The following is a 12,233-nucleotide window of genomic DNA, read 5'->3' on the forward strand; positions in this document are numbered from 1 at the left end:
TCATAATAATGCAATATAATGCAGTCTTTTAAGATTCTTGGGTCTTTTAATAAACGTTCTCTGACTGAACGGGTGCAAGAGCGCTATAAAAGGTTAGAACACATCATGTTTGTTTAATACATCACTACAATTTCCATTATGTCAAACTAATTTTAAAAATCGAAATTACGAGGGGTCTGCAGTTGATATGCTTACCTCAGTTGAACGCGATTTGTTTGCAAACTTATGAAAATTCCGAAATGTTTATATTTATAAACAGTAGGCCTAAAGCCTACTTTATTAGTAAAAAGATATAATAGTATTTATTTAATTAAGTATGTAATTAATAAAATATCTACAATAAATTAATAATAATATTAATATAAATGTCTAAAATTAAATATTTTGTCAACTTAATTTTTAATAAAATATAAGCGTTGAAAAAAAATTATACTACTTTTTTTTAAGGTAAGTGGTCGCAAACAATTTATTTTAGCTCCATTTAATTAAAAAATATATGTTGAATGTTAGTCAACTAAAATTTGTTTATTTAAATGTAGCTAAAATAAATTGATTGCAACCACTACTTACCTTAAAAATAATTAGTAAATTCAATGAATCATTTTTTTTTTCAGTGTAGCCTACGTAGTTTAGATTTAAAAAGAAGAAGAAGAAGAAAAAACCTGAAGGAGGCTCCTTGATGTCATACGTAAAAAATGCAAATACAAAGTGTGTTTGTTCTCAGCGGCGAATGGCACGTTGCTTCATGAGCTGCTAGATTCTGACTGTACACCTGTTGCCAGGTGTGTGTAGGACAGTCGCAACAACTGAGACAGACAACACCGCAGCACGCCAACGACACTAATCACTGCTGTCGGAGGTTTATGGGCATTTGGAATATCTGCGACGATTGAAGTCCATGATAACCTTCTCACAACCCCAATTTGTAAACGCCTGGATCCCACATAAACAGGAATTACGGAATGCCTTCTCAGGTATGTATTTTGTAGGTAGGCTATATGAAAATAAGCCTTTGATAAGTCTTTCCTTCATACTTAGTCTTTGCTATGTTTTTTCTCTCTTAATAGCCTATTCTTGTTTCTGCCAATGTTCTTTATTAGCATCTGTGATTCAGTGATAAAATGAAGAACATTCAATTTTATAAAAGGTTCTGGAAAAAAAGTTATTTAGATAATTAAAATGTTACTTACAATAAGAAAAATGGTTCAGATGGTTCATTTAAAAGTTCTTTGGGGAACCTGAATTGGATTTTATTGGCATCGCTGAGAAAATAGAAAAAGCTTTTTAAACTTATTTATTTATTTTTAAGAGAGAGAGAGAGAGAGAGAGTTTAGAATTCTGCAAAACAAAGTTTTTTTTCTCCCAACATCATGTTTTGTTTTAATTTGCAGAAAGAAGTTCTAAAATATTTGTGGCACGGTCAAATAAAATAAGTTTAGTGAGCTTATTGGTTTCGTTAATAGTCGGTAGATCAGTCTAACTTATTTAAAATGTGCTATGTGAAAAACATTCATTACCTTTAACAAATTGATATAGAAGCCACTGTTTTACTTCACCAGGGGAAAGACATGACCCAAACACCCAAACAAGTGACAGCCAATGAACTCACACAGGACAACAATAAATCTGGGGAAGGCAAATGGAGCTTAGAAGAACAAGAGGTGAGAATGAATATGCTGCATGCTTTTATTAAGATTAGATTTGTAGAAGTCACATGGCAGTACTGTATTAACTTCTATTTATAGATATGATCTTTAGCAGAATGATATTGTACAGTTTGCTGTACTTTGTCCTGCAAAAGATTACAGACACTGTATCATGATGAGATTACACAAATGGAATTGATTACTTAATATCGTGAGATATTAGTAAGCCCTTGGGCATGTGAAACGTGTTGTGGGAGCATGCAGCTTTTATTGTTTCAGATTCACAAACATTATTTCACAAATTAATTTGTTTTTTAATGTATTGCTGTGATTGTAGGCTACCTCACAGGGCCTGGAAGTCAGTGGGCAGTGCGCACCAGCACCTCAGTCACCTGAAACATTGCTTTACACTAGTTATAAACAGAGGAGTGAAGAGTTTCGGAGGTTATTCAAAGAGGTGCCTGAGTCTGAGAAAGTAATTGCAGGTGAGACTCATAGAGGGAGACAGAGAGATAAAAAAACAAATAAACAATGTAAAAATACTCTACTGAAAATGTTTGTTGGCAGAGCCACAATATTTGTATATTAGATGTTGTTTGAATGATCCTTCTTTTTCCTAGACTACACCTGTGCTCTCCAAAAGGATATCTTGTTACAAGGACGCATCTACCTTACAGAGAATTGTTTATGTTTTTACAGTCAGGTTTTTCGTGGTACAAAAGTGAGTTTCACAGAAAGATTACAGTATATTACATAATCACTGTACCTCTTAAGTGATGCTATTTGAGCATAGCTAAGATACAATTTCTTTTATAGATTCCATCACTCTGCTTTGTGAAAAATGACAATAAACTAACTTTATCTTAGATCACAGTAAATATGCAGGATATCATCTCAATTTCACGTGAGAAGACAGCGAAATGGATACCAAATGCTGTTCAGATCAGTACTAATTCAGAAAAGGTGAAATTCAGAGGTTTTACATTCCTGTTTTTTTTCTTATTTATGAAGATACATAGGATAAATGATTTTTCTCTTCTTTTTTTTAAATATAAAAATATATATTTTGTGATTTTCCGCAGTTGTTCTTCAGCTCATTTTCAGCAAGGGAGAAAAGTTACCTTGGCATGTTTCGGCTTTGGCAGAATGTTCTAATGGAGAAGGTGATTTCTTTCTTTCTAACCACTAGCGTTCAAACGTGTTTCCACATGACAGATTATTTAATTATTCTTTACATGTTTACATCTTCTACCTGCGGTTGTGCAACACTGTACATTTCTACTCTACAACAGGCTATTATGAAATATGATCTGAAATAGATATGTAATTGGAACAGGGATGTCAGAAGCAAACAGCATATTATCAAGAACCCCTCTATCAATTTTACAGTAGGCCTATTTAGTCAGTCTCCATTGCCAACACAAACTAGCTTTGTATTTGAGCCTAGGGTGATTACTAATGTGGCATATTAGTACCATGTGAGGAAAACAGACAGAATAATACCCTATAGGCCTAAGGTCAGTGTAAGTGTAAACAACCTAAACCTGTAGGGTACTCTTGACAAGGCAGCAAATGAATGTATATAGTTCATGGACCCCACTGAGGCGTGGTTTTCTTCATCTGAAAAGAGAAAATACTGACTCTTTCCTTACACAAACGCGGAACTGCAGAGCTGAAATAACAGGAAAATTATATATTTATCGAGATATGATAAAGCAGATATGCTGTTAAAGGCAATGAATAACCCACCACTAGGCGGCGCGGTTGTAGCTAGTCATGGCTTCCTGATCTCAGCACGAGTCGCTCGCTAAAGCAGACAGGTTACTGGCGTCCAGCAGGTAGGTGACCAGACGGAGACACTTTACCCACCGTATAATGTTGCGTGTAATTTCGAATATATTACTGTGCTACTTCTTTAAACATGTTATGTAATTATGAGTAGGTGGGGAAATTTGAGAGCTTTATGAAACCATCAAATGTTTTCGCTTTAGTTTGTTTTGTAAATGTGTCTGTCAGACGGCCTTGAAACAATGTTTTGCATTTCGTTGTGATTGTTTGGCCGCTTTTTTAACACGACGCGAATGTGTGTGAACTTTATACTTGAAATTCTTTTTCCATATGGCTTTATTGGCGTTTTTTAGTCACTTTTTGTCGAGTAACTCTTGCCTATGTCCGCTGATACGGTCTATTTACATTTACGGTGTGTGTCGCTGTAATGTCTCTACTACGCCTTATTTCCATGGTAACCGCAGTTTTCTTCAATTATATTTACGTCTGCAGAACCATAAATTACAATGGAATAAAAATGAAAAGTCAGGAAAAATGCCAGTATCCGTCTAAAGTGCAGTACAGTGGCATTTTTCCTGACTTTTCATTTTTATTCCATTGTAATTTATGGTTCTGCAGACGTAAATATAATTGAAGAAAACTGCGGTACTATATAGTACTTATTTATATAATAGTATTTGGTTATTCATTTTAGGGTTGATTATTACTAATATTTTGTGCCAAATAAAGTCAGTGGTGCTTGTCATTTGCCTTCCAACAGATTTGTTTTGGTCAGTGAGGTTTGGAGCAGGTTAGGGCTGTTTTATCTCCAGGTTTAGATGAATATCAGTACAGGAACTTGAGGCTTCAGCTAATTTTTTTTGTTTTGTTTTATTTTTGTCAGATTGAAGTAAACATGCCAACGGGTGGGGCGGAAACATGTGAGTGTACATTGCTCAATGCAACTTTCCTGTCTTGCAGAAACTAACCAAGTTGGAGCTGTTGCAGATGGTTAAGCAGCATTATGGCAACGACTTAGGATTGAGTCATGATGAAATGGAAAGCTTTCAAACATCAGTAGATACCGTCACACCTACCGTGCCCAGGTTGACTACATGCGTGCACACACACCCAGTCACATCTTCACATGTCAGCACCTGTTTGGACAACTGAGATATCAGTTACTTGGTTTTTAGGTCCCATCTCTTTGTTGCAGTCTGAATATGCGTGGAGAGGATTACACCGGGAGGCCAGAAAGGCCCACGTCGCTTCGTCTTCCCCAAGGGGAGCTGAATTCTTATGAGGCCACCACACCACAGGGAGATGACACACAGTCTTCAGTTGGACTGCAAAGCATGCTCTCAGCAAATGGAGGGGTACGTTGACAAATATACTTTCCTTGGCAGATGGATTTTTGCTAAAATTGTTTGTCTAATGACTGGTAGGGTGATACAGTGGGCAAAATTCTCAATACATTTCAGTCTTTAAATTATAAAGTAGGTGACAATTTTACTTGAGAACTTGTTTAAGATTTTACCAGAAACATTTTAGATTTTTTATGAACATTTAATATATAATTATTTTATTTATTTCATGTACATTTCATTAAATATTGTTATTAAAAATATGCAGCAAAACCACTGTGAATATATTGTCAGTATTAAATATATCAATAGTCAACCCGTCTAATCTTTTTGCATTTGTTTTGCTTATAAAGAAAGAAAAGAACAATGTCTTTAAAATAGAGTTTAAGGTTTTGAACTTGTATTAAACTCTCAACAGGATGACACTCTTAGTACCCCGTCCCATCAGCGCAGTCCAAATCTATCATTAAACCGCTCAGGGTCTGAACGAGTGTCTAAACGCTCCTCTCTCTCTCTGGATCTAAATGCCAATGAAGACCAGCTCACGGATAACAGCAGATCCGACAGCCAGGAGGAGGGTGAGATGTGTGAGTGTGTCTGTGTGTCTGTCTGTCTGCGTATCTGTGCCTCATTCCATGGCTGTGTTGATGCATTTTGTTTACATCATTATTGATTTCTTGTAGTGGAAGAACGTGAGACAGTGTCTCAGGGAAGGCTGTTTGTGAACCGGGTCTTTCACATCAGTGCTGAGAAGATGTTTGACCTGCTTTTCACCGATTCAAGTTTCATGCGGAGGTTTATGGATATCAGGAAGATTATAGGTGTGTTTCTCTTAAACTTTTACCTCTCTTACTAATGATCTACTTTAGTAATCAGTCCGATTCCTATATAGATGTGATTGGTAAAAATAGTAAAAAATAGTGGTAAAAAAGTTTTCGTTTCAGCATATAGTAGACTTTGGTCCTCCAGAAATATTGTCATATTTTAGCAATTTGTTTTGTTTGTATTATTTATGAGCTATTGTAGTATTTATTAAAATTTATTTTTATTTTAACATTTGTGGTTTTATCATTTTTATATTTATATTTAGCTTTTATTTATATTTATTTACTTTGTTACATTTCCAAGGCAACATTTCTAACTTTGTTTTTCATTTATTTATTTATATCAGCGTTATTTCACTTACCAAAACAATGTTTTATAGGTATTTTAGTTTTAGTTAAAAATATCAACATTGATTTTTACATTTTATTGCTTTGCCATTCTGTTTATAGTAACAAATGTGTATTACCTGACAGGTGCAAGCTCTACCTCTTGGCAAAAGGAGGCCTCTGGCGGTATGAAAAGGACTTTGAACTACACCATCACCATTACTAACCCCCTGGCTGGCAAGTTCTCCACTGCTACAGAAACCCAGGTTAGAGTCGCAACTCCATGGCTTTGTTTCAAAATCTAGCTAGCTGATTTGTGTGTTAAACAAATTGTTAAAATTGTTGTATAGCCTCATGAAAAGGTTGTGTTTTGTTGTTTGCACTGTCAGTTAATGTGCAGTATTTGGTTATCACATTTATATTTAGAGACATAGTTAGCAGGAAGGAGCTGTGGTTGTGGATCACAAGTTTCTGCGAATTCTGAGTAATGATGGGACCTTTGATCATTTTTGTAATATTAGCACCTGTTGTTGCCACTTTTATCTTGCGAATCTGACAAATCGCTATGCCTAGGTTACTCGACTGTGGTTTGTCAGCTGTTTTTGTGTGAAATTAAATCCATGAAACAATATAATAGTTTGCCAGACCCATTTAAACTGAACTTAATATACATTGTGGCCTTTCAGCTCTTAGTCTGTGATGCATAGAATAATTTAAAAACATGTAACCGCTGTTGTGTTTGTGTGAGACCATTAATTAGACACTAGACAGCTTTTGTTTCCATTTATATTATGCAACAATTATTGTTTAACAATAAAATGACTGATTGTGCTAATTGCATTTTAAAGTTGATGTAATCAGTTAGATGAAATAATCATGTTTTACGCAGTAATGACCTGTCTGATGACTATGTCCACATTCATACAATGAATGTGTAGGATTGACTCTCAAATTGTCTTGTACATACAGCAGCGCACAGGATTAAATAACATTGCATAATATCTATATGGACACGTGACCAAAGTCAATATAGCCTTGATTAATGCCTGTAAAAATTGCTAATATAAAATAGGCTATATACTTTGTCTGGTGTCTTTTAAAGATTTGATTTGTATATTTGCAAATATATTTGTTTATAGTCATAGTCTTGAATATTTAACGTAGTCACTTTGTCCAAAATTTAAAGGACAAATCCTAAATAATCCTAAATAAACTGAACAGAACCATATCTAGCAATCCTGACATCTGTATTGTGCAGCTGTGTAAATTCGTCCTGTGCATATATGTGGAATATTTTCTGATTTCTCTTGTGTATTTTAGACACTATATAAAGAGTCAAGGGAGGGTCAGTACTACATGATAGATTCGGAGGTCTACACACATGATGTACCGTACCATGACTACTTCTACACCCAGAATCGCTACTGTATCATCCGCAACTCAAAGCACAAGTGCAGACTCAGGTAAGCGGTGTCCTGTACAACTGCTTTTATTATGACTATGACACTGACATCTTTTGATGTAAGAGCCATTTAGTAAATAGTTGAACTCATTATCGTTCTGTGCAGGATTTACACTGATGTCAAATACAAGAAGCAGCCCTGGGGTCTTGTTAAATCCTTTATCTCAAAAAACTCCTGGAGTGGCCTAGAAGACTACTTTAGACACCTTGGTAGGTATAATGCAATTTATTTTTTATCTTTCCTAACCCTCTATTTTCCCTCTTCACTTATCCATTTCACTTCTTGGTTTGTAGATTATGGACATTTTCTACATGACTGAATGTCATTAATTATATCTAAATTCTATTAGATCTACATTGTCACTAATAATTTTTTTAAGTGTTTCCTGTTTCACTTCATAGGGTTTGCAGGGTTATTGTAGTTTTTTATAGAATAAAACTAAAACCATAAATGTGTTAATAAAATAAGCTTTAACTGAAATACAACTTAAACTTGTTTATTTTTTATGTCTTCTAGTTACAAAGGTGACATTTCTCATTTTCTTGTCATTAATTTGATGTACTAAAATAATTAAGCTAAAACTTAAATAAATTTAAAAAAGACAAAAACACACTAAAAACCAAACTAAAACTTTAAAATTAAAACAAAAATGTAAATATAAGCTCTTTCAAAATATTAATTAATATTAATAAAAACCTATAAAAGTACAAGTAGCACTGCTTTATAGTGGCCCAGTCTGCAATCCATTGCCTTGGAGTCTGTATATATCCTTCGCTGCAAAACAAATCAAAGCAGGACAGTGTGTAAAACACTTCAAAACAAAATAATGATCTAAAGCTATAGCCCAAAACTAATGTAGATCAATTCAAATGAGCAGAACTGCAGACTGTGCTCAATGTTTTTCTCATCGACTGGAAAAAAAGCTGGCTAATAGCTTCTCTGCCATGGGATGTTGGATTAGGGAATCAAAAGAATAATGAACATTAGTGACCTGATCAGAGTGCCTAGGGAGGGCTATTAGCAGCATGGATGTGTCCGTTTCCTATTGGTGAAATGCATCAGTTAGATCCATTGCCTGCAAGGCCATTTAATTACTAAACTACAGGGCTGCCAAAAGTCAGATCCCTAATCGATCCACTGACCTCAAAATAACCACTCTGGTCTCACAGATTAATGCAGTTACAATGATCTTCACCTCACAATGCACATTTCAGAGGCAGAGCTGCTAGAAGAGGAGGCAGAGTTGACTCAAGGAAGCGGAGATTCTGGAAAGACAGGTGGTTTGCGCAGGAGACGAAGAACTTACAGTCGCACCCTACAGGAACACATGAAACCAGGGAAGCCGTACAGCACAGACTCAGATCAGCAGAGAGCCGGCACCATGGGTATAAATATGCATAATTTTAATCTCTTAATCCAGTATCTATGCTACTGGGTAGCGGGCTCAAAATACTGATTAAACCACCAGAAATTGTTTTCACACTAATAAGATGTTTATTTTGTGGTCCAAGACATTAGCCCCTTTTACACAGTAATACCAGTAAATTGCCTTAAAATTACCGGAACGACTTTACCAGTAAATACAAAGATGCTCACACAGGCAATGACGTTCCGTCTTTTTTCTGGTAAAGCGCCATTCACACTGAGACAGCATTAACCAGAAATGACCTCTAGGCTTTGACCTGTTTTTGTTGATGTTGTCATTTTTGTGTCAAACGTCCACATTCATGCAGCGCTTTCGGCCCAAAGACATCACATTACACGATTTCAAAACAAAATACACAGTGCAGAGTAAATGTGTCATCTGCGTAAGAATGTTGTGATTGGCTTAGACTAGACATCTTACGTCACTGCGTTCTGAACTTGTATGTGCTTATGCCAGTAATCTTCATTCTGCGTTCACACACAGCATCATTCCAGCAATTTACTGGTCATTTTACAATGTCTCTTACCGGTAAATTGCTGGAATGAATTTACCGGTATTTTTGAAAAGGTCCTGTTCACACATGATCCCTTAACAGTAATTTACCGGTAATTAACCAGTAAAGCTTGTATGTGTGAAAGAGGCTATTGTGTATTAGACTTATAACAATTGGACTTGCATTGCATGATTTGCATCTTACATTACAGGTGCCATGGATATAAAGAACACACAACACAGATGGAACATCACTACGATTGTATTTGGGATGAGCTTAATGTAAGACTTCATTCACTCTATAAAGCTTGTTTCACACCTCATGCATACTGTAAGTTGTGTGTAAGCTTAATGTTATGACACTGACAAAAGAACTTGTTTACTACATTGAGTTTTTCCTCTAATAACAACCTAAAATCATAAAACGATTGTTAGAATTTGCCTATTGCGACTTAATACTCTTGATTTGCATAAGAAAGGGGATCACATTTACATTTAAATGGTAAATAGTCTACACCAAACCGAATTAGACTGCAAACTTAACCATCTGGATTCAGTCAGATTTACTGAATGGATAGTGTGTTTGGAACTTAAAATCCCATAAACTTTAACTGTATGTATTTAACTTTTATGTTGCTATTTTGCAAAAGATTACATTGATAAATAGGTTCACGGTGCATGTTCTCAATATTTTCTGCTGAGTTTAGTGTGCCGCAGTGGCAAAAATAGAAACTCTGCTGTGTGAGTGTTGCAGCCTTTTAGCATGGTTTTCAAAATAAATATGTGTAGCTTATGGCTTCCGTGTGAAACAATTTTTACAATGATGATTTAGAATGATGACTTAAAATAATAATGTGCTTATGCATGTCACATTGTTTTGCCTCTCAGACTTTTTGTTCTGGTGGTTCTGAACTTGGGGCTGTTCTTTAAACTTTGGGCCATGGAAGATGTGGCTCACCGTTTGTATCTAAACACCAAGCACAGAATGAAGGAGAGAGTAGAATCCAGGTAAAGGCTCTTTCACATTGTAAATTTGGTTCATTTTTATGAACAACACTGACTTCATGTTTTTATATAGTTTAGCACCTGACTTAGGCCCCAGACAGGGTATGCCACACAGAAGTCAAGAAGAAGTGCATTTACTGAGGGCAGTACTGCAGGACTCCATTAACCTTCTAGAACAGGTATTTTTAAACACACCATGCAATTACATGTAAATGCAAAACAAACTCTGGTTGTTCACCATTACACATCAGTGAGAAGGTCCTTCCTGTCTAATTTGGCAGTTCTTGACCAGAAAAAGTTGATCTTATGTTGTTAGTCTAAACTGTAGCTCCATACCGTATCCTGTCTGGCTGAGAAGTCTCTTATGTGATTGTTTATTTTTGCTGGTTTCTTCTTCTCCACAGCTACGCAGTTCTCTTGTGGTGCTTCAGCAGAACTTTAAGGTCTACAACAGATCCTCCTCTCAGCATTAAATGGCATTGAGTTTGGTGACCTGACAACACAAGGGTATTCTTCCCATAAGTCCTGTCCTCGCTGGGGAGTGTTGCCATAGGTACTGTCACCCCAGGGCACACTTGTAGCCATGTTCATCGTCTCTCTGGGCTTTTTTGTTATGGTTGGATGTTTTTATTTTATTTTATTTTCAGTGCTGTTTTTGTCTTGGAGGGGATCTTCGCACTGGTACACTCAGTTTTGCGAGTTTCCTCTTGGATTTACTAACGACCTTGAAGCTGAAGTTGAAGTTAAACATTAAAGTAACAACATTGTAACAGGTTGAAGCACAAGAGCTTCACACAATCATGTTCTCAACTGCTGGATGCTACTGTAATTTGATGGACAGATTTTTTTCTGGACTATAGTAGAAGCCTTATAAAAGTAAAACGTCTCAGAGATGTAATGGATTCAGTGCAGTTGCACAGGGTCTTCACTTTAATTATGAAGGGGGCAATGCAGGCCCATTGCCTCTAAAGATCTGCCTAACATTTAGTCATGTGGCCTTTTTGTCTTGATTCAGATATTGATCTTGTTCTAAGATACCTCTAAGAATTTGTAAATGATTACACCTTAAAACCTTATTAAAGCAGGGATCACTAATAACAAATGATTGTGCTTATTGAAATTGTAAAATGTTTGTAAGTTCTGAATGTTCATCAGAATTTTACAGTACAGGTTTGTGTGAAGAAGATAAAATATCTGAGGTTTACTGTAAAGGATGAGTGGTGATGTTTTAAATTGTTTACACTCTTGCTCTTTAAAATACCACTTTTGTTGTTCAACTTTTAGGGACTGTATTGTCACTGTGAATTAAATTTGTAACACATTCATGTAAATTATTTACAATGGGAAAAATGTGGTAATTTATCAAAAGAGAATGTGTAATCCTCAAGCATTTAATTCTTTCACAGAAAAATATGTAAGGGGTGTATATGTATAGATGTCTATTTTTCTGCATAGATTGAAAATTTTCTTCTGAATTTTTCTTTTCTTTTTAAATACAATGTCTTTTGAACCTATTTATAAATAAAATTCCCATGGCGTTACAATGTCAGTTTGTGAAGCTTATGATTTTTGGTGAGATTTTATTTTGGTAACCTCGACATCAAATATCACAACATTGTTACATTATGATTATTCATCCACTGGGGGTGACAACATGCCCCTTTCCCACTGTCTGGGTCTCTAAAATAAATGAATAGTACACATTTACATTAATTGCTTTAAAGTGTGTTTGTTTATGTTCCACGAGTGCGTAATTAAATTACAGAAAATGAACAAGTTCAAGTTTTTAGGTTTTAAAAGGCTGCAGACGTGCCCTCTCTGTCACGTGTACGTTCTGTCAAGGAACTTTTTTTCTATTTCTTATAAATAACTTGAAATATGTTGAATTTTATGTTTGTTGAGAAGCAAAAATAATATTG

At 35.4% G+C, this 12,233-nt stretch overlaps 1 protein-coding gene across 3 annotated transcripts; it reads left to right on the plus strand.

The window, feature by feature from the left end:
• Nucleotides 1–675: 675 nt before the first annotated feature.
• On the plus strand, nucleotides 676–11,863 carry gramd1c (GRAM domain containing 1c). Of its 3 annotated transcripts, none has more exons than XR_009269186.1 (18): nucleotides 676–974; nucleotides 1,560–1,661; nucleotides 1,984–2,131; nucleotides 2,267–2,367; nucleotides 2,514–2,609; nucleotides 2,729–2,809; nucleotides 4,395–4,519; nucleotides 4,630–4,789; nucleotides 5,196–5,364; nucleotides 5,461–5,598; nucleotides 6,076–6,194; nucleotides 7,249–7,391; nucleotides 7,497–7,600; nucleotides 8,606–8,776; nucleotides 9,522–9,591; nucleotides 10,198–10,317; nucleotides 10,393–10,493; nucleotides 10,719–10,766. XR_009269186.1 is itself a non-coding variant. In XM_058766035.1 (18 exons), exons 1-18 carry the CDS (start codon nucleotides 963–965, stop codon nucleotides 10,785–10,787), a joined length of 2,034 nt encoding a protein of 677 aa, XP_058622018.1. In that variant the 5' UTR covers nucleotides 679–962; the 3' UTR covers nucleotides 10,788–11,863. The 3 variants fall into 3 exon arrangements, 2 of the variants coding, with proteins under 2 accessions (XP_058622018.1, XP_058622019.1); XM_058766035.1 differs by having other exon boundaries at nucleotides 679–974; nucleotides 10,388–10,493; nucleotides 10,719–11,863; XM_058766036.1 differs by having other exon boundaries at nucleotides 681–974; nucleotides 5,196–5,355; nucleotides 10,388–10,493; nucleotides 10,719–11,863.
• The last annotated feature ends 370 nt before the right edge of the window (nucleotides 11,864–12,233 follow it).

Source organism: Onychostoma macrolepis, chromosome 24 (genome assembly GCF_012432095.1).
Source record: "Onychostoma macrolepis isolate SWU-2019 chromosome 24, ASM1243209v1, whole genome shotgun sequence".
Taxonomy (NCBI): domain Eukaryota; kingdom Metazoa; phylum Chordata; class Actinopteri; order Cypriniformes; family Cyprinidae; genus Onychostoma; species Onychostoma macrolepis.

Coding starts and splice junctions, on each gene's coding strand:
- gramd1c (XM_058766035.1), top strand. Junction 2,132..2,266: donor GTCTGAGAAAGTAATTGCAG/GTGAGACTCATA, acceptor TCTTTTTCCTAG/ACTACACCTGTGCTCTCCAA. Junction 5,599..6,075: donor GGATATCAGGAAGATTATAG/GTGTGTTTCTCT, acceptor ATTACCTGACAG/GTGCAAGCTCTACCTCTTGG.